Source organism: Suillus paluster (assembly GCF_016628075.1).
Source record: "Suillus paluster strain FC165 chromosome Unknown EDB91scaffold_100, whole genome shotgun sequence".
Lineage (NCBI taxonomy): Eukaryota > Fungi > Basidiomycota > Agaricomycetes > Boletales > Suillaceae > Suillus > Suillus paluster.
The window spans coordinates 18,078-46,065 of NW_024537660.1; the positions used below are offsets into that span (position 1 = coordinate 18,078).

General features: G+C 43.6%; 4 protein-coding genes across 4 annotated transcripts; all 4 read right to left on the reverse strand.

Annotated features, from left to right (window-relative positions):
* Nucleotides 1-10,595: 10,595 nt before the first annotated feature.
* On the reverse strand, nucleotides 10,596-11,166 carry EDB91DRAFT_1003789 (uncharacterized protein; the record flags this gene model as incomplete). The annotated part of the gene is made up of 2 exons (XM_041312273.1): nucleotides 10,596-10,747; nucleotides 10,800-11,166. Coding segments are annotated over 2 exons (519 nt in total), but the record flags the coding sequence as incomplete, so codon positions are not given.
* Nucleotides 11,167-11,403: 237 nt separating this feature from the next.
* On the reverse strand, nucleotides 11,404-11,709 carry EDB91DRAFT_1061452 (uncharacterized protein; the record flags this gene model as incomplete). Its single annotated transcript, XM_041314443.1, has 1 exon — nucleotides 11,404-11,709. A coding segment is annotated over one exon (306 nt), but the record flags the coding sequence as incomplete, so codon positions are not given.
* Nucleotides 11,710-14,163: 2,454 nt separating this feature from the next.
* On the reverse strand, nucleotides 14,164-15,121 carry EDB91DRAFT_1339566 (uncharacterized protein; the record flags this gene model as incomplete). Its single annotated transcript, XM_041325675.1, has 5 exons — nucleotides 14,164-14,268; nucleotides 14,302-14,458; nucleotides 14,530-14,622; nucleotides 14,951-14,962; nucleotides 15,094-15,121. The coding sequence occupies 5 exons, from the start codon at nucleotides 15,119-15,121 to the stop codon at nucleotides 14,196-14,198; spliced, it is 363 nt and encodes a 120-aa protein (XP_041171541.1). The 3' UTR covers nucleotides 14,164-14,195.
* A 6,514-nt stretch (nucleotides 15,122-21,635) lies between these two features.
* EDB91DRAFT_1086613 (uncharacterized protein) lies at nucleotides 21,636-22,205 on the reverse strand (the record flags this gene model as incomplete). Its single annotated transcript, XM_041316071.1, has 4 exons — nucleotides 21,636-21,703; nucleotides 21,752-21,799; nucleotides 21,834-21,874; nucleotides 21,973-22,205. 4 exons carry the CDS (start codon nucleotides 22,203-22,205, stop codon nucleotides 21,636-21,638), a joined length of 390 nt encoding a protein of 129 aa, XP_041171542.1.
* Nucleotides 22,206-27,988: the final 5,783 nt, after the last annotated feature.

Here is a 27,988-nt window from a genome sequence, read left to right on the forward strand (position 1 = left end):
AGTACTTACAATATAAAGTTCACCTTAAACGCGCCCAAGGTCTAGGCGCCCTACAGGACCCCATAGCGCCTGTTGGCGCCCATCGTTTCTAAATACTTGTTCCTCGTATACGTCATCCGAATACCTCGAAAGGTTACAGATACTTGTCACCGAGAACATAGCGTCGTTCATATTAATTGATTGTCGATGTCAACGAGCGAAAGAAGAGCGACTCATGGACCGACCATGCGACGAAAAGTGCCAAGTTGCAATGTAGTCGTTCCGATCTCACGTTCGTAGTTCTTGACTGGGTCGTCGCCAACCCCCTCGAGTATATCTCCCATGTACCTTGAGAACGCTGGGCGTCGTGGAATACGTCACTCGCGCTGCAAGGGGTCATCGTAAGGGGATCCTAGCCAATTCAGAGAAACAATCTTCACCTACTAACTCAGTACTCAACCCCAATACCAGCATCTCGCCTGAGGCTCAGCGGAAGAGGCGATGCCCGCATCAGCGTTCACATCGTTGAAGTGACGAATCCCTGCATTTGTTTTCGAAATAACACGCAAGAATTCCAGCAGCTTGATTGTAGGCACAAAACGCCATTGTCAGCCCTGCGAGGTAGTTTTGCTTGCGTTATCATTCGAGTCCTGTGGTAAAGCTCCTTTAGCGCACTCTGCTCAAGTTGTGCAAACCAGTCTTTAGATGGAATGGATGCTGGCCCGGGTCGTTATCCGCAAATTCCTTCTTCACCTCGCGATGACGGATAAGCTCAACAACCAAGACCAGCTGAGGATGTACGACGGTTAGCGCGGGAGGTGGAACACCCATGGCAACAGCAACGACAAGAACGGTAGCAGCAATTAATTATGTACTCCTGCTGCATGCGGTAGCGCGCGGCTTGACGTATCGCGGACGCAATCCGTCATATTCCAGGTGTATTCACCTACCTACGATATTCCTGGTGAGCTATATAAAGGGATTGAAATCCATGGTGCCGCCGTGTGTCGTAGGAATTGACCTAGACAGAATTAGAACGCGGCGCGGCGCGGAACAGACATAATTTTTACCTCTTAAGATGTATTGTAGGTAGCAGATTATATTTCTCTTGTGCAAACTGGTGAGAAAGATATTTTCAGAGCTGCTGCTCGACCTTTTATAAAAGCAGCATTTTGTCTTGTAACTCCACGATCTTAAGAGCTTTGGATGAACGATTAGACGCATCACCCTAGAGAGAGCCACTGCACAACAAGCAAAGATGCACTGAACAAGTCAAATATGGTACTCGATGAGTTTGAATTGGACAGGTCATTCTGACCGATTCTCCACTCTCTAGATCCTCGATGGGCCGACGCGAAGGAAAACATGCTTTTCACTGACTATGTTGCGCGCTAATGACTGAACCGCTAACAGGGCGGTCGGATATGCCGAGGAGTATGCACGAGCAGGTTGCGCTTAATGATCAAGACATCACCTGTGCGAAGAACCGAGATCAAGTTTGTTTAAAAGGAAACACAAAAGTACGTAGCACTGCGTTCACTCGTGTGTCGTGCATGTCAATATCATATTGAATGTTTGAGACGTTCCACATCTATTCAATGGTCCGCATTGCTCAAGCGCAACAACTCCAAACTAGGTATTAGGCATCAACCACAGCGCCAACGCAAGAGCAGAAACACGACTCACTGTCGCGACGTGCCACTCAGGCTGCTAGCTCGATCACGCATAATCGCACTGGTTCAGGATCACCGTAATACACCTTGCGCAAAGGGTGAGTCATTGGCCCTGCGGTTGGATGCTGGATGCAAAACAAACTACTCATACTCACGGAAGGCCAACACGCAAAGCCATCGCAGCAATCTTTGTCTTTCTTGCAAGGCTGTGTTATGTCACTGCATTTAGTGCCAGTGACAGACATAGACACTGTCAAAACAGTAACAACGGTGAGGAGGAAGGCGAAATGCATGATCTGTGTGAGGTGATACGTGTTGCGTCGAGAGTGATCTTGAATAATAACTCTGAGGTGTGGGGGCACGGTACGAAGACGGCTTGCTTTTATATCCTGAAAATAATGTCGTGGGCAGACTCGGCAGTTTCGCCAATCGGTTTGGCAGAATGGTTGCGCCTGGAGGATGGCAGAACTTCACGGCGAGACGTAAACAAAACTTTACATGGAGGTGTGGTCGAACCTTCACGGCGAGAGTATAGGCATAACATAAAAGAAACCCAATGTCGGCGGATGAACAAGTACGAACTGCGACACATCCTGAGCGACGGAAACGGCATGTTGTAGATAAGACCGGAGATGATACCCTCAAACATAATGCACCCTAATCGCGGTTGAAATGTGATCCTAAGGAGAAGGTGAGAAGGTGAGAACAGTTCTTCGTGACCTCTGCGATGACCTGCCTACGTATAGATAGATGACTCCGAGCCATTTGTAGGTGGCAGACTGGGCGTACTTGGAAGGACCCTGAGGTTCCTCAACTAGGGCCGAGTGAATGCCGAGTATACGGCACAAAACATTTTATAATCGAGGATAACCTTGAATGACTGAGGTGGGTGTTAAGCCCGATCTTAATATTGAACATTGGTCACAGTGGAGTCGCGATGGAGTCTGGAAATGTGAATCCGGTAGTAAGGGAGACTCGGAGGACTAGCACATAATAATCACCAGGTTGACATTGCGGCCACCGATGGAAATTCCTGGAGCTAGAAGATTTTCGATTGGATATGAATATTGCGTCTAGCATAACTAGGGTCCAGCGCCGTATCTGAGAGAACTGTTGCCCCATTCGAGTGAAAACATTTGGCGGTGTCACGGATCATAGCTTCATTTGAACCGTAGTCAGTAGGCGCCCTTGCAATCTCGCGAAACGGGATGCGGGTAGTCAGCGCCCCGTGCGTGACAAGAAACGCTGAGACTCGAATTAGATTTATGTAAGCTGATCACGAGTGGTCCTGCACAGGGTTGGCTAAGCTTTGTCCAATGCGTGTCTGGGGGAGGATGGTAGATCCGCGAGTCACGTCACGCGGGACGGTGGTCGGAAAATTCTGGGGACGGTCGGAGTGGTTAGAGCGGTCTATAATGTAGCTTTGTTGAGCTTCCGAAGCTTTTCCTGCGATGTGATCGCGCTGCAGAGTTGAACCTTGCCGAGCGAGATTTGAAAGGACCGTAAATTTCAAGGAACGACTATCTTCCTTTATAGTGGTACTGAAAATAACTTTTGAAACTCTTGAAAATGCCGGCTAAACGCTTCGAACTAGTGACGTGCACGGCCCGGCTTGAAGACCTGGGCCAGCCCAGGCCTAAGTCACGGCCTGGGCCTGGGTTTCGAAGAGCCTGAGCCGGCGGCCTAAGCCACGGCTTTGGCATATTCAGTGGCACTGCCATAGAAGCCTCACCGGAGGTACATTTCCCGACTCTATTTTTGTCTTTTTAAGCTTCTGACTTCCATGTCCTTCCAGTCCTTCCAGTCCTTCTGAGTCCTTGCATGTTTGTGCACATCTGTGTTGAACTCTGACGAAACGAGAGACACGGAGCACGGACCGGGAGCGACGTCAGAAACATCAGGTTGATATTGCGAGCGCAACCGATAAGCAGAACGGATGCGACGTGATGAAGTCGGCCGATAGAACTCATATGCAAAGTGTCATTTCCTATGTTACACTTATTTCTTTATCACTATGCTAACCTACTATAAAGCTATGAATTATTTGTTAGAACATCTCAGTCCGTTACCTCGAGACTGAGATGTAAGTCATTATATTTTCCCCTCTACTAAAACAGAGCTGACATACCCATAGAATATATTTGTTATAGGTACTATAGTCCTGCTGAGTCCATTACCTCGAGACTGAGATAATACATTTGTTATAGCTCCCACATTCTGTGTCCTTGCTCAGCTTAAATAACCACAGGTTATGAGCCCTGACTCGACTATGGATACCGTGCTCCCCAGTACCACTTCTTCACTTTTTAACATTCCAAAACTTGCCGAAGATGGCTCCAATTGGATAACCTATAAGGAAAGAACAGTCAGCAGCAATAGGTGCCAGAGGTTTGATGCACTATACCAATGGTCGAGCTACCAAGCCGATTCCATTCATGATCAATCCCAAAATGAAGGTCGTAACAAAGTCAGATTGCTCGACTCCTATGCAGAATGAGATAGAGGAGTTAGACAAGAGGATAGACGAATTCTACCAGAAGGACTCACTGGTCAAACAGCAGATCTTTAGCACCATTACAGATTGCCTCCCACTTTGGGTCCAGAAGCTTGAAGACGCATCCGCCATCTGGGCAGAAATCTGTAACATCCATGAAGGAAAAACCAAACTTGTGCAAATAGACTTGCGCTGCTGACTCCAGGAGATCAGGTGTGAAGAAGGAGGCGACCTAAAGGGTCATTTTGCAGAGCAACTCCAACTTTGAGAGTCGTTAGCTGGCATGGGTGCAGCCCTCAACGAATGTGATTTTTATGCCATTATCCTAGGCTCACTCCTGGAGTCATACCGACCTCTAGTATCATCAATTAATGCTGCTGCTAAAATTGCCAAGCAACCTCTTACTGCCCACAAGCTAATCAGCATTATCTCCGAGGAGTATGAGCACAGACAGATCACTGACTGCTGCACCACTAAGAAAGGTGGGAACTCTGCGCTAATCGTGAAGGGTACCAGTGGGAAGAGTCGCAAGCCAACAGGAATGAGTCAAGCCAACCCTGATGTCATGTGTTTCAACTGTGACTGCAAAGGACACTACAAGACAGATTGTTGGCATCCAGGGGGAGGTAAAAATGGGCAAGGCCCGAATCAGCGCCAAAAGCAGGCAGGAGGATACTCACCTAAGGAGGGGACTAATGCAGCTGCTTCAGATTCTACTCCAGGCGACAACTATGCATTTGCCATGTCCAACTTGGCAAGCATAGCCAAGCAGCTGGCTATCCCCGTCAAGTGTTGAGGTGCCATAATAGATTCTGGTGCCACCTCGCACTTTTGCCCAGACCATTCCAAATTCATCAATTACATTGGGATAGACATGCAGGATGTTCATACCACTGACAGGTCCAAGATTAGTGCAATTGGAAGAGGCGATGTGAAACTTGACTTACAAAATGGCAAAGAAAAGACCACTGTTACCCTGAAAGATACCCTCTTCACCCCTGCAGATGGTGTTTACGCTTATCTCGACCAATCAAATCACTGTGAGTGGTCTGGCTGTTCACTTTGAAGACAAGATGTGTAAAATCTTGTCCCCTGCTCCCCAACACAGTGTCATTGCGACTATCCTGCAGCTAGAGGGACTCTACAGTGTTGCAGCCTGAGGTCAACATCACGCAAATATAGCCAAGGGTAAACTCACCATTTGCGAACTGCATTGGATGCTGGGACATGTCTCCCAGACGGCTGTCTTGAACACCGTCAAGAAGGGCCTGGTTGAGGGTGTTGAGCTAGACTCTGCCTCGAAACCAGAGTTCTGCAATACATGCGCCAAGGCCAAGGTGGCACAGAAGCCTTTCCCGAAGGAGTCTGAGACGTGCACTAAGACCTATGGTGAGATCGTCCATATGGATCTGTGGGGACCCACATGGACCATGAGTCTTGGTGGTAGCCTATACTACATGACCTTCACAGATGACTTTACCTGTCAGATGAAGGTAGATTTCCTAGCAAACAAGAGTGACGCACTCGATTCCTACAAGCGATACAAGGCGTGGTTGTTACATCAATATGATGGTGCTCAGGTCAAGAAGTTGTCTTCCGATCATGGTGGAGAGTACTTGAGTCAGGAATTCAATAAGCATCTCCAGGAGCACGGAGTGGAGAGGCAACTCACCATCCATGATTCACTGCAGCAGAATGATGTCGCCAAACACCTCAATTGTACCCTTGTCAAACATGCTAGGGCTATGCTAATCGCCCACAATCTACCAAAGTTTTTCTGGAGTGAAGCCATCAACTATGCCACATGGTTGAAAAACCGTTTACCTTCTCGTGCTATCCCCTGGCCACACTCCTTTTGAGTTGGTACATGGTCGGCACCCATCATTAGCTCAGGCCCACGAGTTTGGCTGCCCAGCGTATGTGCATGATTTAGATGCGGGAAAGTTAGAGGTGCAAGCAGAGGAAGCCATGTTTGTTGGTGTTGATGACCAGAGCAAAGGGTATCACATCTATTGGCCTATGAAGAGGCAGGTCTCTGTTGAATGCAATGTGAGTTTCAGCACCCACAGATGTCAGTGTGGTGGTAGACGTACCATATGAGGGGGAGTCCAACCTACCAGGTGGACTACCGAATCCCATCCAGGACGTCTCCTCCCACCCTATCCAACCATTGCCGATTTCACAGACTCTCCTAGCGCCTACTCTCTCCTAGCGCCTACTCTAGCTCCATGCAAGGCACGTGCAAGGCCCCCACCAGGCTACTATGCCACATTGAACAAGGGGGAGAAGGCAGCAGTAGCCTTGACTCACCTGCAAGCGGAAGAATCAGATTTGCTGGATAAGGAGGTAGTGATGGTAGCAGTAGAACCAGAGCCAAGTCTGAAGCAGGCATTGAATGGACCAGATGGAGCCAAGTGGCAAGAGGCGGTTGATTATGAGATTAGTCAACTCAAGAAGCTCGGAACCTGGGAAGTAATTGACCCACCGTGAGGTGCTAACATAATACCTTGCCATTTTGTCTTAGCAACAAAATGTGGTCCTGACAGGCAGAAATTGAAGCTACATGCTCGTCTCGTGGCAAATGGCCAATGACAATAGCATAGGAGTCGATTACTTCGATACATTTGCATCCACCTTGAACATGTCAACTATACGCACTGTCTTGACCATGGCAGCTCAGAAGGACTGGGAGATCCGTCAAGTGGACATCAAAAGTGCCTACCTCTATGCCAACATTCAGGAAGAAATCTTCATGCGAGTGCCTCCAGGATATTTGACGGAGGGGCAGGAGGGAAAGGTACTGAAGTTGAGGAGAAGCTTGCTGGGGTTAAAGCAGGCTGGGTTCAAGTGGGCAGAGGAATTAGCTGGGGTATTCAACAAGTTGGGGTTTGCGCGCTTACAGGTCGATCAGGCCGTCTATTTTAAGCATACTCCCAACAAGCACATGGTCATCATGCTATCCGTCAATGACATGGCCATCACTGCCAATCACTTATCCCACATCCAACACTTCAAGAGTCAGTTGCATCAATACTTCGAGATAACTGACATAGGTGAGCTAAGCTGGCTCCTGGGCCTCAAGGTAGTTCAGGATTGTGCCACACAGACCATAATGCTCTCCCAGAATGCTTATGTTGATACCATCCTTGAGCGGTTCTGTCTCACAGATGCTAAGAACGCACTGACACCCATGGACCAGTCAATCATCCTATCCATTGACCAATCCCCTGCCACTCTAGCCAAACATGAAGCAATGCGGGATGTGCCTTACCAATGTGGTATTGGTTCCTTGATGTATGCAGCCATGAGCACCTGCCTGGACATAGCGTTCTCGGTCACTACCCTCTCCCAGTTCATGCGAAACCCGGGTAGGCCTCACTGGGAGGCTACCAAGCAAGTTCTATGCTACTTGAAGGGTACAGCAGACTTTGGTCTCACTCTTGAAAGCTTGGATGGGGGCCTGGAGGCCTACATTGATGCTGATTGGGCATCTCAGCCCCATAGGCACTCAGTTTCAGGATACATCATCCTTCTCCATGGTGGACTGGTCGCTTAGAGCACAAGAAAGCAGCCCATCATTGCCCTTTCAACTGCAGAAGCTGAGTATATCGCTATAACTACTGTAGCGCGTGAGATCCTTTACCTGCAGTTGCTCATCAACAAACTCTATCACCCAGTCAGGCCTCCCCACTCCCATTTATTGTGACAACCAAGCTGCCATTGCTTTAGCATCCAACTGCCAAGTTCCATAGCCGCACAAAGCACATCAATATACGTTACCACTTCATTTGCGGGCATGTCAGAAATGGCACCTTCAAGCTGTTGTACTGTCCCACAGAGGACAACATTGCCGACACATTCACCAAGCCCCTCCCACGTCCTTGCCATCAAAAGCTGAGAGCTTTGATGAGCCTGGGTTCTGCTTGAGGGGGAGTGTTGAACTCTGACAAAATAAGAGACACAGAGCATGGACCGGGAGCGACGTCAAAAACATCAGGTTGATATTGCGAGCGCAACCGATAAGTAGAATGGATGCGACGTGATGATGTTGGCCGATAGAACTCATATGCAAAGTTTCATTTCCTATGTTACACTTATTTCTTTATCACTATGCTAACCTACTATAAAGCTATGAATTATTCATTAGAACATCTCAGTCCGTTACCTCAAGACTAAGATGTAAGTCGTTATATTTTCCCCTCTACTGAAACAGAGCTAACATACCCATAGAATACATTTGTTATAGGTACTATAGTCCTGCTGAGTCTGTTACCTTGAGACTGAGATAATACATTTGTTATAGCTCCCATGTTCTGTGTCCTCGCTTGGCTTAAATAACCACAATCTGCACTAGTCTCTGTGCATATGGCATTTGCATTTGTCTGCAACTGTTGCTGCTGTTGGACTCTGGATCGAAGTCCAAAGGTGAGACACCAGAGTGAGACAATGCAAGCACTACCTGAAGGCACAATGGAAGACAAAGTGACATTGGCCGAGATATACAATATGCAACCATTTATTTTATCTATGCTATCTTATATTACCTATTGCTATTGTCATATACCCTGATCCAATTGGTCTGCTTATTGATATCTGCTCCAGCCCAACAATCATACTCTCCCCTGCTTTCCTACCCCCTCCGCTCTGTCTGCCCTCTGCTTGTCCCAGTCGACCCCACATCCGCTCCTACAGCTCTGCTCGACTGCCTCGTTGGTTGCCTTCCAGCATCATCCATTCTACTGTAAATCTCCTTCTCCCATTTAGGTATATACTTTCCCCATTTGCACATAGTACTTACTTCCCAGATCACTGGTACTTCCTATAACTGCTCGACTAACTGATCCAATGCGTACATATTGATATCCACCCTGACTTATGTTTTTTGCCTGTGTTCACTTACAAATTGTATACTTGGTACATAGCCTCCTACCAAGGACTAACCAGTCACTGCCTCCTACTTAGAAGTATATAAAAACATATCCTGTACTTAGCTACACCCCAGTCTTAATATCACTTGTCTTCCTGCTGTCTCTATTAGTGGGAATTCTCCATAGGACTTTGCTCCCTCTCCGGACACAAGTATACCTTGTCATCACCTCCGACCCTCCACTCTGACTTTAGAGCTGTGCTCTAAAGTGTTTCGCTCTTACTTCTCCAACTCCCCCTATTGTTCCCCTTGCTCCCCTCTGTTCCAATAAGCTTCCTCCACTTTCTCCACTCCACTCCTAGTTGGATTACTGCTAGCAGCACTTACCTCCTGACCCCACCAAAGTGGACCTAAGTGGTCCAGTCATCCTATTGTCGGACATTGTCGGATCTGCTCCAAATTCAGGGCACGTACTCAGCTAAGGGCACAGCACAAGAGCTGAAGCCAAGCCCTGACCCCTCCGCTTCTCTGTTCAAGCATGGTCCCTAACAGCTATGCTAACTACCTTAAAGCTACACGTCATATGAACGAGCATCTCAGTCCGTTTCCTGAGACTGAGATGTGAGCCAACGCCCCCCATTTTCATTATTGCATCAGAGCTAACTATACCCATATAATATATTTGTTCTAGCTCTCTGCTCATCTGCTGCTTGCCTAAACTCGCTTTAGGTTATGAGCCCTGACTTGACTACAATGAGTGTTTGAAAGTCCAATTTCCAGACTGGAAAAAGACCGAGACCGAACCAGACCACAACCGAAGTCCGGTCCAAAAAAGTCTGGTTGCCCACACTTCACTTCACACCCGGTTGCCAGTTGCTCTCTTGAGCTAGCAAGTCAGAGACCGGTTCAAGGACTGACTGCAACCAGTTGCAACCGAGACCGGTCACTGTGCAAGGGAAAATTTCAAGTATCATAGTATGTACATACAAGACAAGACTCTATCACTATATAACAACAACTTCACCTGCTGCACCATCCCATATAGCCATCTCGTCATCAAGATGAAGGAGTTCTTTGAACTCCTCCAATAGAACTTCCTCGACTATGAGGGAATTAGCAGTGGCACAATCAACAGCGGACTTATGCCAGGCAAATTTCAGGACTTGCAGTTGCTCAAAACGCTCAGCTTCCAAACAAGCCCGACGGTCAGTTACAGTCTCTGCACCACCTGAGAAGAGGCGCTCACATGGTACAGATGATGCAGAGATAGCACATACATCTCTTACCATCCTAGAAAGGGTGGGATACACTGTAGAATGTCTTTAGATAAATGTATGAGTAAATAGCCTACATAAGATTTAGATGTGCTTACCGACCACCATTCGATGATATCCATGTCCTTTGCAACATTGTCAGCCATGTCCTTGAGGTAGTGTTGAAGCTCGGTATCCCAGCCTTCATTGTTTAGTGCTTGTACACAGAGCATTCGTCAGTGACAGTAAAACTCAGACTCTATTGTAACATCAAGAGACAATAGGCCAGTGAACAGTGAGGGTGTTGTAGTTGCAACTGGCTGGTTGTTTCAATAAGCTTGCATTGTCTTTTCGACAACTTGGAGGGCTTTGCCATGCCAGTTTTTGGTGTTTTGGTTGCCAGCAGCAAGCTCCCTTGCTTGCTCTTCTTGACCACCCCAGGCCATTGTGATGTAATTGAGTTTATAGTATGGATGGAGAACTTTGTAATGGAGTTCAGTGGCAAGAATATTCAATCAAGTGAGGACATGTACCTAGTGCCAGCACATAGACTGGTTTATTGATGAATTTCCTGTAATACTTCCCAATCTTATTGAGACCTTTCTGTATTGCTCCCTGATAGAGCACATACCGCAGCATATCCCATTTCTTCTCCCATGTGGTCTGTAGTTGCTCGAGTGCAGGAATAGCACACCAGAGAGTTGGATGCTGCTCAGAGGAGAATATTTGCTGCATGTCATTAGCATCTGAGATGACAATGCAAGTGTTGTTGATGTGCTCCCAGTCATAGCTACCAAATGTGAACACTGTCCATGGGACATGCTTGACAGAATGTGATGGATGTCGAATGGTGGTAATAAGGCCAAAGAGCTCATCCGCAGTGCTAATAAACATATTCAATGGGCTATGAAGATCAGTCAGCATCAAGAGTACAAAGATTTAGCACCACATACCTGACTGTAGATGATACACTTGACTGAGCATCCCATCTGCTGTACCCCAGCGGACATTACTCTGAAGGGGAACCTTGAGTGGGATCTCAAAGCCACATTTGTGCTGAAGCATCTCAAAATATTCAATGTGCTGTCCTGAACTCTGGATCTTCAAGTTTGCATGTAGTTAGCATACATGTATAATTCATACCATCAACGTTGAATGTACCTTGATAGCGAGTGTTCGTACAGCTGCAACAACATCTAACAAGCCCCCCAGTAAACAATTGTTGAAAAGGGTGGGATCAAATTCCCAGATTGCCACCATAGTTTTGATACTATCAATCCATGTGATATCAGACATGAACACAACAATGGCAAGATTGAGGACATGGGCAAGGCAGAGAAGACAGTGTTCCATAGCATTGAAGGAGTAGATATGCTGGCGATGGAGAATCTGTTTGATTGTTTTGCATGTTGTGTCATTGTTGCTGGCATTGTCTGCTGTGATGCAAAATAACTATTGGCCCATCCATTAATAGATTCAAACAGTCAAAAATAAGTACACACACCTTCATTGATCGTCCCAACACAATCCCAACTCTTTCACACAAACCAATGATGTATCTACCTATGTTTCCTCCACTGTGCACCCCAGCAGCACCTCAAAAGGCAATGACTTGCACACATAACATCCATTTCTGAGATTTCTCATCAACTTGGATCCAGTGAGCTGTGAGCCCAAGAAATGCCACTTTTGTTTGGTCTACAGACCAGAGATTGGTTGTTGTTGAAATGCACCCGGTGTTTGCAGCCTAGACATAGATATTGAGCAAGACTGCAATAATTAGCTACTATAAGTGAGTGACTTACCTGTAGTTTGGTTTTAAGATCCTGTAGGAAAGTAGCAAAAGTATTGTGTATATAGGTAGTGATGTCGTGAGTTGTTGGTAAGTCTGCTTTAGTGATGGTTGGTCACATTGCAGCAAGGCAATTTCTGAACATCACATTGTTTGCAACTGCAAGTAACTTCCAAAGTTCCCACAATCTGAGTCAGTATGCATTTCACACTTCAATATGCCCCATCAAATTCACAACTTACCTGGTCGTTGCACACCACAAACTCTGCTACAGCATGTAGCACATCATTTCTTGAAAAGGTTTTCATCTGTACTTTATCAAACATCCCATTCAAACACTGCTGGTTCGCAAGTTTCTGATGCTTTGAAGTTCTTTGTTTCCTTCTGCTTCTTCAGTAGCTCTCAAGGGATTGCATGATGGTTTTCGTATATCCCCAGCTTGCTGCACTCTGTCTTGTACAGATCAGTAGTGGTTATGAATATGCTGGCAGCACAATGAGTTACTACTGAGGTGGAACACCTTGCGCTTCCCAGATTTTGCAACAAAGTTCATCTTGCCTTTGAAATCCAGGTGAGTATTCATATCTCTGTAAGCCATGACTATGCTTCTGGCTCACTTTCAAATATTACACCAGCGCCCTCTCTTTGCCTCTACTATGCCATTCAAGCTGGTTGTCACGAATTCCTAATACGAACCATTTTTCATTTCTCGGTTTTCCTTCGGCTACTTCCAGTACCCGAGCCGGTCACGTGACTCCTCGTCATAGGTCACCCGTTGCTTCTCCGATTGGCTCCCCTACTCCACGGGCTAGAACAATCTCGCTTCCCAAAGAAGAACCGGTCGGAACTTGGGTTTCTGTTTAGTTGCCGTCTTACTCATCTGCTTATATATCATGATGTCATGCTCAGTCATCCGCAGCATTGTACGACTCTTTTCTCATTGGCTGATTTCTTTCAGACTCCTACTTAATGTTATGTATAAAAGTAGGGTAGTTAGCGTAAGTGCTCCTTAGACTTAACCTCTTCAGTTTCTACTGTTGTAGTAACCTAGACGTTCAACACTCAATCCAATCCTGTTACTCATCGTCATCTCTGACCGAGTCCTAGTGGTCGTGAGCTCTCCTTCAACATTATTGTTGGACGTGGGTCATAACACTGGTGAACTTAACATCACAATGATCAGAGAATATGATCAACATATCATTGGCACTATTCTTCTTGGTCTATACTTGGTCTGGAAGATCTGCCTGGTGTCTTGCATCTAGGTCATTTTTGTTCTAATTTTTTGATGTTAAGCTAACATATTTTCATTAGATATCCAGTGGTGCAAACTTACTACAGATTCCTCACTGTCACCATAACTGCTACCATCATCATCTTCAGACCTATGACGGCTCTCGTCTTCGCTATCAATAAGCTCACCTTTGGGGGAATGACTCTTGCAATGAGCACATTTTCTGGCCTTTTTCTTTAGGGTATGTCTGTGTTCAGAAACACTTTGGTCACTCTCTAACTCATCCTTATCCTCCTCACTAGCTATTGCCTTTCTCTTTGTACTTTTCTTAGGTGACTTTGCCTTGGGAGGTTGGGGTCGAGATGTTTTGGGTATATCATTTTGAGTGTGAGCAGCTGCCAGTGCAAGGGCACTGACCTTTTCTGTTGGGATCCATTGCCGTTGGGATTTGTGAGAGGCCATAGGGGGTAGTAGATAAATGTTCAGATGAGTTAGCTACTAGTTGGATGGGTGCATGCTGAAAAGCTTTCTTTGTAAAATATTTCGGTCAGATTTATTTATTTTACATTGTGTTAAATATGTGTTGGTACTACATCAGGAAAATGTGGTAAGGCTATATAGCCACCCATAGCACTATAGACTGCTATACAGACTCCATAGCCCTATAGCTCATATAGCCAAGTGCCCAATTGTGCAGGCTTACTACACCAGTGTATAGTGCTATATAGCTCTATTAAAGTTGCTATAGCTGGGTGGAACATACCACAACTATTGTAACTATTGTAGCTCTTATAGCTCAAAACACAAAGCAAAAATTTCTCTTAATAGCTGTTTGTTGCCATGATAGTGTTCTCAAAATTAAAAATTAAAAAAAGCGAAAATTACCAAATTATATTTCAACTACTACAATACATGTAAACTAATAACTACAAAACAGGCAAAAATGCGAAAATTACAGGAGGAAGAGGCAAGAGAACTAGAAGGAAGAATCAGAGAGGAAAGAACTTACCAAATAGTGAAAATTGCGAAAATTCTTGAGGGAAGAGGAGGGAAGGGAGCTAGAAGGAGAGGATTAGACAGGAGGAAGTGAGAGTCAGAGAAAAGACTTGCCAAATGGTCAAAAATGCGAAAATAGTTGGGGGGAGGAGGAGCAGGAGGGAAGAGAGCTAGAAGGAGAGGGTTAGAAAAAAGATTAGTCAAATAGTCAAAAATGCGAAAATTATGGAGGGAGACTTACCAGAGTTCAAAGCACCAGCACCAGTACCAGTACCAACAACATCAACACCAAGAGAAGGATAGAGAAGCAAGAAGAAGAGAAGAGAGGCAAAAACTCGAAAATTGTAAGAGAAATATGGAAGATAATCTAATGAGGGGGCAGTGGGGGGGAAGGAAAGAATGGGAAAAGACTTGTTGGTTGACCGCATTTTTGCTTACATAAGCAGTGCCAAACAAAGCCACAACACAAGACTTGGTGAATTTTCGAGTTTTTGCTTATTAGGACTAGGATTATGACAGTAAGAAAAAGACAATGAAATTGACTGTTAGCATTAGGATTTTGAATACACATAAGGTGAATTTTCGCATTTTTGCTTACATAAATAAGGTGTACCTTAACACTTTTGAACCCTTCAATTCCAAGTATTTTCCTTATAACTCACTAAGATCTTGACCTATTGAAGTCATTAGACTATGGATAGACTTCCCTTGACAAGGACTACAACTTTGGTTTTCATTGAAAAAAGTTCCCACAGTCTACTGGGGTCTATAGTTGTTGAAATGTTTTACTTCTAAATACACTTACCAAACTTTATGGTAATATAGACTTTCATGATGTCTATACTGGTCTATAGTGCTGTGATAGCTTGCGATAGACTGTATAGAGCTGTGGTGTGCTATCGGGGCTATATAGAGATACAGTTTTTCCTGATGTAGTAAGTGTGGTCCTAACTGGTCAAGACTGGAACTGGTTGCAACTGACTACAAACTGGTCCATGGACTGGTAGAGACTGGTCTTCCTCAGTTCAGTCTGGTCTTTGAAATAATCACCTTGTGAGCTGGACCAGTTGGGTCCAGTTGCACCCATATTGAGTAAAAAAAACTGGACCGGATTGGACTTTAAAACACTAATTACCTGCATTTCCTCATTAGTAAACTATATGACACCTCTACTATCCCCACTCCTGTCTACTGCAACGATCAAGTGGCTATTGCACTTGCCTTGAACCAAAAGTTCCACTCTAGGATGAAGCATATTGACCTTTGTTTCCATTTCATCCATACCTCCTCCATGAGCACCTCAGCTTCATATGTTGGTTCATCATTAAGAACACTACCTTCACTTGTTTTGACAGAAACTTCATATTAACCCTGAGATCTTTGATGACATCCTCAATCATATCTCTGATCATTCTATCTTCTGCAACCAGTACAATAATCCTTAGCTCCCTGTCTCCATCCAACTTGCTATTGGGCAGGCCACTATGGCAATGCCATTACTCTCAAGGATGTTGCTCAATGGGCAGGCATGAGTATTGGGTCTGTGGTTAATTGCACTAATTGTATGATGATTGTGGTGTTCAATGCATATGATCAGTTTATCTGTTTTCAAGTAGATAACTTTGAGGATGCTGACTTGGCTTTCAAATTTGCTAAGTCGCATACCTGTCCAGAGTAGAAAGGTGGCTTTCTAGCTATTAATAGCTCAACTATGAATTTTTTCACCAAACCTGGTTACTTTAGTGAGAAATTTCATGATAGGAAATCTTATACCTAGTGACCTTATTGTGAGTCCCAGAACAGATTCTGGTGCACTTCATATAGTTTCCCACATACATGGTACCTAGTTATATACACTCCCTTTGCATTGGAACGATATCACATTACATCCCACTATCCGCATCTGCTGTCCACAACCCACTTCTATGTATCTTGCATCTTGTGCATAATAGCCAACTAGATCATAACTCCTGTCATACTTGTTTCCCTCACTCACACATTTAGAGGAACTGCTCTCAGTAGCAATCTCCTTGTGTCAATTAAGACACTTGTACTCATTTTGGATCAGTTTGCTATCACTATAGCCCACACACAATTCCTCTCCTACACTGGCACACAGCTACCTGAATCTGGTATAGGGTTACATATATGAGTGGTTTGGCAGCAAGTGCAAGTCATAGAAAAGGCAATACAAAGGTGTGCAGGCTAGTGGAGGCAGGCAATCAATATTATATCAGTAGATATTGTGAGTGTGAGTGGTCCAAAAAAGGCAAGAATGTGTTTATTCTTATTAAAAAGTCTGTAGAGGGGGAATGGTTAACTATGTGTGTTAGCTTTGTTTGGTCTAATGCAATTTTTTGTTGTTGTATGATGTACATTGTTTGTATCATTCGTTTCTGTTATGATAAAATGCATTTTAAGCATGTTATATATCTTTTTCTTGTATGATATGTCTGACCACTTATCAAACACATCCAACATGTGAACACTTATGTCATCTCAGTTCTACAATATTCCACCATCTTCTCTATAATCTGGTTCCTGTTGTACTTTTACATATGCCTTCCCTATCTGTCCTGGTCTGTGTATATTTCCTTATGTATAAATACTCAATTGATATCACTTTTACTCTCTAACTTAAATCTATTTTGGTTCTTACCTGATTCCTAGTTCTGATCTAACAAGTTTCTTTATACTTGACTAAAACTTAGAACTCAGAAACTAAAGATGAGGCTGCATGAATCCTCTTCCCCATTCTTTGGAGCATCTGTGAGTTTTTCAATCAGCTTCCCTATGAATGCTCTGGAAATGTTCCACTTCATCTCTGTGTCTTGTCAGCCTATATTGATACTCATACTATATAATAAGCTTACTAGGAAGGTTATGGACACTACAATCTTCTCCTCATTTGCAGAATGAGTCTAAAAAATACTAAAACAGATGAAGTGTTGTAAATTCACCCTCTAGATCCACTATATTCTTGGCTTTGCATAAATGGATGCATTTGTATTATAGAATGGTGCAGTTGGTATTGTTATCAGTAGCAGGACCAGTTAAAGATACTGTAGTAATAGAACCCACATGAAAGACAAATTGTGTCAATCCCTGGCCAAGGTAACCCTGATAGGGTTTTCATGCCTTGACATGAGTTTGCCACCCCCTTACAACCATGATTTCCTCTTCCTCCTCATTGCTCTGCATCTGTATGTCCTCAGTCTTGCTTATAGAGCATGTGGCACACTTCATTTTAAATGTTTCATACTCAAAGATGGGTGTAGTAGCAGAACATCTGGGTTGGTATGAACTCTGACAGTGCTTAGCAGGGTGCAAACATTCAGGTGATGCTGTTCAGATATATAAGTATAATAATCATAACAATTAAAGCTCATTTACCTGTTCAGAATATTTTCTGCTTCAGCCAGGCACTTAATGCTATTGATCTGTGACTCAATACTTACCAACTTCATTGTACTTCCTGGATATCATCATTCTCAGGCTATACCATGTATTAGACAGTAGCTTTAAGATACAAATAGATTGAGTATACCTCATCAGAGACATACAGGAACAGGTGAAGGATGATTCTTGGAGTTTTTGCAGATGCATCTTTCTCAGATAACATTCTATCTTGCTTTAGTTTTTTATAGAGGCTTTTCATAGTTGCTGCCACCAGATACTTTTGATCAATCAAATTTATGGCAGTGTTCATTAGTATTTGTCAGCCAACTGCAATATAGCAACATTACTAGTCAAACATGAGATCAAAAGCTGTGTTTGAAAGCTCTGAAATGGTTGGAGTACCATCATATAGGCCTCTCACATTTAAAGCCAACTGTTTAAAGGCACTCATGGCTAGGGTACCCAGTGACCCAAGTTACTCATGATGATGGAATAGTGAGTTTTAAAGGCTTTGAGCTCCCAAAGAGATACTGATGAAGAGTGAAGTCAATATTGGCCTTTGCTACCTGAGTATTGGCCTTGAGAGCAGAAACCTTTTGCTTCATATTACTTGTGTTTGATGTTGAAGGGTTTTGTAACTGCGACTGGTTTAGTTGATGCTTAGTTGCCTCACTGGTATGCACATGCTGGCAATGTAAAATTGACTGAGCAATGCCTTTGGTAGTGACATTGCTGCTGGCTTGTTTATTTGAAGCTAAATTTGACATTCAATAGTGTGACCAAGAATTGTTAACATTTACTCATATTTTTCACTGTTTTTCAGCCACCACATAATAGTGAACACAGGAACAGATAAACACAGCTACAGCCTTCACATTATGGTTATTGCTGAATGTATCAGTAAATATAGATGACAGACACAAAGTGAAGTGAGCATGCACATGATCTGTTTTTAATCAGTTGCACTTGTAGCTTTGAGCTTTGAGCACTTTGCACACATAGAATTGCCTACCTGAGGAAAAAGAGAAAGAACATCTAGAGCATTGAACCATGAGTCAGAATAATAATGAGACAAATATGGTTCAAAGGTAGGCTTTTATACTATAGACAGAGGACTGAAGTTACTGCACTGAATTATATTGTGTAATATCTCAAAGATACTGTCTTCTGCAGGAAATGAATATAGCAGTGGCTGCAATAGCTTATCACTTGTCTTTGAAACATGCAACTTGGCACTCTAATGAATAAAGACCTATTCACCATCATCTAAGTTTATGTACAATTTGACCTCCTTCAGGTGTCTCCCCATGAAGCTCAAGAGGTCCATTCATTCCTATGCTGACAACCCTGCCTCATTATGTTCTTTTAGCATTCTGATTGCACAGGCATACTCAAGGTTCAATGACATTTGAGTGTTATTGAATTTATCAATAAATCCTTCAAAGATGTTGTTGAACTTCATTATGGTGTTGCTGCCCCCTACTGTGCCTTCACAGAAGCTAAGGAAGGTTGAGAGCACTTTGCTATGCTTCTGCCAGAGGCTGCTGACCCTATTTCAGTGTGCTTACATTTTGTCTGGTTGACACTTGTCACCACAGATGATGTGGCAGACCTGGAGAGAAAGATTGAAGGAATATTTGATGATGGTGCCTATGGATCAAACCTTGGGCCTGCTGCTGCAATATAACTACTAATTTCATTTGTAGCAGTGGCAAGCTGAGCAAGATTTAATGTGTCAGATGCAGAAGACAATGCTGCAGCAGCAGGGGTAGAAGGAGCAGTGTTGTTGCTAGGATTATGTATGAAATCTCTCTTTGACTTGCATGGCATCATATCATTGATTATCTGAAAGTTAAAGCCCTTGTTCCTGAAGGATTCTACACTGGCATGTCCCTTTGAAATATTGGGTTAGTCCAAGATTATGGAGGAGTGATGTGGTACATGCTGACCTTTGCCTATCTGTCCCATGAATCCCCATCCTTTACTTCAATATCAGCACCTCCCTCACCAGTCCAAACCTACCCTGAAATTTTCTTGATTTCCATCACAAAATTGTAGGTGCCCTTGAGCTGATAGATTGGGGAGGCACATACAGCATGATAAGAAAACTTTCATTGATGGTGGAGTTGGTTGTTACACATCATGCAGATCATAGATTTTGGACGTATAGAGCATTGTTGCTGTGTGGCTTGACATCTAGCAGAAAAGAAACTAAGTAAAATTTAAGCTCTGCTTGAAAATGTTGCCATTTTCAGTAATGGCATCCCCCATCAATTCAGATGATAAGCTTATCTCTCTCAATCCCCAATCCCCAAAGATGCCACATCCCTCCCTACACAATCAGCTGCTCAAGTAACTGGATGAAGCTAAACTAGTTTTAGTTAAAGTTAGGCTAGAGTGTACCCTCCTTAGCTTGAATGATCTTTATGGTTCTAACTCTGACAGTGATGATTTTGACTTTGATTCTGATCTTGAGCTTGATCTGATGTTCACCCCCCATCTCCTCTTACCCCACAATTCTCTGACCTTTTAGACTTTGACTCTTCTTCCAGCAATGAATCTGATGGCTTCACTATCCATTATGACCACATTCATAACACCATTGTTGCCCTCCATGATGAGGTTACCAGGGCTTGTGTTTTTCATAAACCAGATACACCTCCTATGTGAGCACCTTAGATCCAGCTCATTTATGAATTTGGGCACTCTCAATACCACCTCTTCCATAAGAAGTTATGTGTCAACTCAAACATCTTTGATGATATTCTTGATCAAATCTCTGATCATTCCATTTTCACTAACCCTCAACTTCCCATTGCTATCCAACTGGCTATTTTTCTTAACCATGCTGGCCACTACAGAAATGCTATCTCTCCAAAGGATGTGGGCCAATGGGCAGGTGTCAGTGTTGGATCAGTAATCAATATCAATTGCAGTAACTGTATAATGGTTGCAATCCTTGATCAGCATAACACATTCATCTACTTCCCTGCTCCTGACTCCAAAGATGTTGAGTCCAAGTCTTACCCTGAGTAGAGAAATGGTATCCTTACAATTGATGGCTCAGCTATTAATTTGTATGAGAAACCTAGACTTTATGGTGAGGTATTTTATAACAGAAAATCTAACTATTCCCTCAACTGTCAGGTATTTTTTCTTCTTATTTTAACAGCTATAAAATCTTAGGTGGTGATTATGCCCCATAACCTTCTCATTGCCAATTATTCTCTTGGTCATCCTGGAAGTACTCATGATGCTCATGCCTTCAAATCCACTTGTGTTTATCAGGAGCATGACACACTCTTTCCCCATGATCATTGGATTTGGGCTGATAGCACATATCCTCTTGAGAAGTGGTGTATTCCACCTTTAAAGAAGTCACATAATTGTAGGTTGACAAGGGACCAGAAAACCTTTAATATCCACCTATCCAGAGTATCTCCTAAATTTTCCACAGATTTTTCAGATTTTTGACTAATTTTAATTCATCTAGATTGCTTGTGGGAGTGAAATGAAAGTTTCATTACAGGGAGAAGACAGTGGCACTGGCTTGCTGAGCATGTTAAGAAGGGAGAAAGTAATTAAATTTGAGGGGAGCCAATAGTGCCACCAGCTGAAGTGCTTGGGAGATAAACGAAGTCCATTTACATGAGGGAGTTAGTTAAGCTGCCTCTATAAATGCTTGAGGGAGGGCAGAGATAGTCCATTTGTTGGGGACCAGCATAATCACCCATGTACCCATATTGCAGGGCACAAGCACCTGGGGGAAGGGTCATATTGTTAAATTGTGGGGAACTGGCACTGTCTGTAGTAGTATCAGGGACAGACATATTAGGTTGCAGAAAGGCACACAAGCTGCCCAAAGGAGGGTTCTGTGAGCTTTCTGCAGGATGGGTCAGCACAAATAGGTCACTTGCATAATTAATACCCAGCTTCAATGAAGTCCTCTTAGCAGGGGTTGGAGCCCCATATCTTGTAGAGGTTGTTGTACCAGGGGAATTCCTTCTCAACTTTGCCTGCAAATTTTATTAGTAGTATTCATGAGACATGAGTGGGACACTCACAATGTAAGTTTCCAGACATCTCTGAATTGATGGGCACAATGCCCACACCTATAGACACAAACCTCAAGCTCATGGCCCGTACAAAGAATAAGAAAAAGGCAATGGCCCTTCCAGTATCCTATCCTAATGGTCCCACATTGCAAATATCACAGAATTTAATCTATAGACTTCACATCATTCAGTCAGCACAATGCACAATAGATCTAAGGGGGGACACTTACAATGCAATCCAATTGGTCATAGAGTCACAGAACTCAACAGGGTTGGTGGCATACCAGCTTGCACACACAGCATCATTGTGAAAGATAAGCTTCACAATTACACTGTGGATCTCCCCCTTGTCCTTACTCAATGGGCAACCCAAGTCAGCACCACAATCAGTATATTTCTTGCTTTCAGTTAGGAATAAGATTGCACACTCTGTCAGATGCTTGATGAGCCTGTTGGTACACATGGGGACACTCTATCAACTAATGGTAGCTGGCAATGAGTCATTGGTCACAGTATTGTCCCCCTTTTCCCTGTCTCTCCTTTCCATGAGTGCCAGCAGCTGGTGGTTTCATGTAATTCCTGCTGTCCTTGTAGCTATTAGAGCTGTGCCTAATGGGTAGGAAGGAGGTTATGGAAGGACTTAGCTTCAGCTTGTGTACTGCACTCCTTATGTGAGTACAGTGCTCTTAACTTCAGAGGACAGATAGGGGCTTTGCCAAAGGTCAACTCCAACATGCTTCAACAGGGGTATAGTTGCGGGGAACTACGTCCAACACACTCTGACAGAGGTAAGGCTATGAGGGACTAAGTCCGATGTAGAAAGTAATATAAGGACTGTTGGAAGACAGAGGCAGAGGTCGGTGAGACTAGTTTCAAGGTTTGAATAGACAGGTTCGTGTCTATATTCATGTTGTAGAAACACTACCGGAATACATGGGGTTTATATACTATAGAAATCTTGGGCTATGTGGCACAGTGTAGCAGAGTATAAAGTAATAACAAAATGTACAATGTGCCATAGTGTACAACAGGTTAGATTGGAATGGATAGTTGGATCATACAATGTTATGACTAGCGTTCACTGAATGGCAAAGGCTAACACACAACCACTAGAACTCGGTCACAGATGATGAATAAGGCAAGATAGGATTGAGCATGAATGTCTAAGTCTACTACAAGTGTAGAAACGAAGAGGTTAAGTCTAAGGAGTACTTATATTAATTAACCTACTTATATACATAACATTGAATAGGAGATATCTGAGTATGAAAGAAATCAGCCAATGAGAAAAGAGTTGTACAATACTGTGGATGACTGAGTATGACATCATGATATATAAGCAATGAGTCAGATGGTAACTAAATAGAAACCCAAGATCAGAACAGTTCTTCTTCTGGAAGCGATTGTTCTAGGCCGTGGAGTTGGGGAACCAATCAGAGAAACAACGGGTGATATGTGAAGAGGTGAAGTTGTGACAGGAAGTGAAGTCATGTGACCGGTTTGGTAACTAGAAGTAGCTAGGAAAACTGAGAAATGAAAAATGATTCATATTGGGGATTCGTGACATTACCCCCTTTCTAGGATGAGCGTCCTCACAAATATAGGATGGTCGGATATTTTTCTGTCTCCATTCTAGAAAACTGGGTGTGTAAAGAATTGGGATAATAGAACTAGTGATGCAGTGTGATTTTGGAGTGTCAGGGTGTGTGGCATGAAATTCACTGACTAATCTGGGGGAGTTCTTCAGGTTTTCTTCACTTTCCCATGTCGCTTCTTCCAATGGATATCCTTTCCATTTTATTTTGTATTGTAGCTGCCGTCACCATATTCTACTGGATATTACTTTTTCTACTTGATATTCTTCTTCGGATTGGATGATATCTGGAGGTAGATGTGTGGGAGCGACTCAAGGCGTTAAGTGGAGGTTTTGTGCGGTGTGAGTAATCCTACATGAAACACTGGATGGATCTGATGTGATTGTGGTAATTTAATCCGGTAGTTTAACTCACCTATTCGCTCGAGTATTTCAAAGGGGCCAAGGTGGTGATCCGACAACTTCTGACTTGGGCGCCGTTGTTTGATGTTCTTGGCATTTAGCCAGACTTTCTGTCCTACTTCCAAAACGGGTGTGTCTTTCACTCCATGATCGTAGAAGTGTTTCATTCAATCATTTGCTATTTCTAGTGTTGCCTTTGCTTCCTTCTGCACTTCTTTCATCTCGGCTACTCTCTCATTGGCTTGAGGAACAGTATTAGAGGAATTAGGAGAGATGACAAATTCAGGGTTATAACCATAGAGGGTTTTGAACAGGGAGTGTCCAGTCATTGTAATGGAATTGTTATGTGTAAATTCTGCAATGGGAAGCCATGATACCCAGTCATTTTGATGGTAAGACACGAAGAGTCGAAGGTACTGTTCTACTTCTTGGTTGACTCGTTCAGTTTGTCTGTTGGTTTGAGGGTGATATGCTGTTGACATGGACCACTTGGTTCCTAGTCTTTTTGAGACTTCTTGCATAATTTGGACACAAATTGTGTTCCCCTATCTGAAATCACCTTCTTTGGTGTTCTGTGCAACTTCCACACATGTTTGAGAAATAAGTCTGCAATTCCCTTGGAATTAATGTCCTTAGTGGTAGGAGCAAGATGTGCTTGTTTCGTGAATCGATCAACAACTACTAGGATACTGTCCTTTCCTTGAGAGATGGGTAGATCAGTGATAAGATCACAGCTAATTATTTGCCATGGTCCTTCTGGAATTTTGTTTGGTTTCAAGGGTCCATGGGGTTTAGATGGTAACACTTTTGTTTATTTGCATCAATCACATCCATCTACATAGTCATTGGCCCACTTCTGCATCTGGGGTCACCAATAGTTCTGAGAGACAAGTTCAAGAGTTTTGGCACATCCCATGTGTTCTGCTGCAGGCAAGTCATGAAAGATCTCTAGCACTGAGCAATGTATTTCCTTGTTGTTGGGAACATAAACCAATCCTCTGAATAGAATGAGTCCATCCTCGGTATTCCACTCCTCTTGTCCTCTTCTCAACTGTACAGGGGCTTTCTTCAGGGTTTCAATAGCATTTTGGACTCCTGGATCCAAATCAGTGCAGTTTCTGATATGCTTCAATAGCGACTGTTCTCCTTGTATCAGAATCTGACCTCTTTTTGTGGCTTTAATGTGGAAAAACTCAGGTTTTAAAAGCATGTGATCGGAATTGTCATTTTCTACCCCCCATCTGTGGTCTGGCCTCTTGGACAGAGCATTGGCAGTGTCGTTAACCTTCCCTGGTTTGTGTTACAGTGTAAAGTTGTATTCTGCAAGGAACAAGGACCATCTTGCTTGTCTGCGAGTTAACTTCTGACTAGTCATGAAGTATTCGAGGTTCTTGGAGTCCATCCAAATCTCTACTGGATGAGGTGTGCCCTGCACATAATGCCTCCACTCCTCCAATGCTTGGATGATAGCTAAAAGTTCTTTGTCATGGATATTGTAGTTCCTCTCTGAATCTTGCATTGATTTACTAAAAAAGGCCACTGGGTGCCATAGTCTGTCTTCTTCCAACTGAGAAAGTACACCACCAGTAGCATAGTCAGATGCATCGCTCTCTATCTTTTGTTTCTTTTTTGCATCTGGCATAACTAGTACTGGTGCAGAAGTAAAATTGTCCTTAAGAGTTTGGAAGGTTTTCTCTTGCTTGTCCATCCATTCCCATGGTACATCCTTCCTGATGAGTTCATTCATGGGTCTGGCAATGTTTGAGAATCCGAGAATGAATTGACGATAAAAGTTTGCAAATCCCATGAATCATTGAATGTCCTTGACACAGGTAGGAGTGGGCCATTCCTGAACTCCCTTAGCCTTGACCGGATCCATGGAAACGTGTCCATCTTTGATGATCAAACCGAGAAACTCTACTTCTTTCTTCTCAAAGGAACATTTCTCTGGTTTGAGATAGAGGTCATTGTCCTGAAGTCTCTGTAGTACCTCGTGCACCACCTTTCAATGTTTCTCTACATCATCATTGGTGAAAACCAAGATGTCATCAATGTAGACTACAACGACCTTGCCTTCCTTTAGATCTTGGAAGATTTGGTCCATCATAGTTTGGAAAGTAGTGGGAGAGTTTGTCATGCCAAAGTACATTACGACTGGTTTGTGATGTCCAAAAGGGGTTCTGAAGGCGGCCTTCCACTGGTCTCCTTCTTTCATCCTAATATTATTGTAACCCCATCAAACATCCATTTTCAAAAAGAGTTTTGCACCAGAGAGATGATCGATGAGATCCTGAGAACAAGGGAGGGGATATGCATTTCAGATGGTTTTCTCGTTCAATCTCCAATAGTCCATGACAGGTCTGAGCTTTCCATCTTTTTTGGCAACAAAGAAGAAAGGAGCTGCTACTGGAGATTCGGAATCTCTCAGTTGTCCTAAATCATATTCTTGTTTGAGCCACTTTTCACATGCTTCATTTTCTATGGGTGAAAGGGGATATGCTTTCACGTTGGGAGGAAGATCGTTAGGGTCCTTGAGGTCTACTTTGTGATCCCATTTCTTAGACTCAGGTAATTGAGTAGACTCTTCTTCAGAGAAGACCTTAAAATAATCATAGAGCCATTCTGGGACCATCTCTTCAATGGGCTTCTTTTCCTTCTTCTTTTCCTCCTGTTGAGCTCACTCTGATGCAACAGAGCTCTTGTATCTGATCCACACATTCTGTGATGAATCCTCATCCTTGACTTCCTCTATCTCAACATGTCCTTGCGATTTATGTGACAAAGGTGAAGATTTGAAACCTGTCGAATGAATCTGATGATGGATAGAGGCTTCCTTGATATCCTCATCTTCGTCATCTTCTGTCGGTATCAACTTGGGCAACACCTCAAGGATCGAAGAGTTTGTGGCTCTGTTAGATACCGTGCCGACTCAAGAAGCAGAGGGGTCGGGGCTTGGCTTCAGCTCTTGCACTGCGCCCTTAGCCGAGTACGTGCCCCGAATTTGGAGCGGGTCCAACATTGTCCGACGGTAGGACAATTGGACTGCTTTGGTCCGCTCTGAGGGTCGGGGAGTAAGAGCTACTAGCAGTGGGCCGACTAGGAGTGGAGCGGAGAAGGCGGGGAGTGATGCAGAGAGGGGATAGGAGCAGGGGAATGTTGGTAGGAGCGGGAAAGGTGGAGGATAATGCAGAGGGGCGAAGGAGGATATCTGATAGGGGCGGAGTATTAAGGGGAAGACTTAGAGCACGGCTCTAAGTCGGAGTGGAGGGTCAGAGGGTCAGAGGTGACAACAAGTTGAGACTTGTGTCCAGAGGAGGCAAGGTTCTACTACATGTCATCAATCCTCTGTCTATAGCATCTTAAAACAAGAGAATGATCTCTATCAAAATTGTGTTCTGACACCCTGACAAGGTGTTTGATATGCTCTGGGTGTAACTTTTTGAATATCTCTCTAGGATCTATGGAATCTGGATCATTTATGATTATACAAGGTTGCAAATCACCACTACTGTATAATTTTGACCTTAGGTTCATCACACTGTAGCTAGCTTGATGAACCAAACCTATTTTTTGTGACAGTCACAGCTGTTTTTGGGTTGACAACCCTAATTTTGTAACATAACATATAATATGTTTGTTTTGAGATATGTTTTTTTTTATGAAAAAATTCACCTAACCACTTTTTTCCACTTCTTATTGTCATTTTTGGGCTATACTCTGTGTAGAAAGTACATATATTATCCTACTGAACATGTATATATGAACTTTATGAGCTTAGGGCCCGTTCGGCAACCGCTCATTTCATTTGTTTGGGTGCGTTTCATTTTGAAATGGACGGACATTGAAGTGAAACGGATGCTCCCACGGATGTCACATGCTGTCACACATGTACAAATACATCAGATAATGAATGATAACCATCAGTTTGCTGCTTGAGCTCTACAACTACTAGTATGACCTCATCGCGGAAGAGAAAGGCCCTCAAAGCCTCTCTTAAGGCAACCCACACCCGCAGAAAGAGAGCTGCAGTGCTAGCTGCTGCATTTTCAGCTGCTGCAGTGGCTGTAGCCACCTTGCCCTATCTTGACAAGATTCCCCAGCACAACTCTATCTTGACAGGCCATTCATGGGTCCAGGAGCTCTTATCAGGACATCCCTGTCGCTTCCATAATATGATGGGCCTTTCCAAGCCAGTATTTTGCCGATTGCTCCATGAACTCAGTGAATATGCAGACCTTGCACATTCAAGA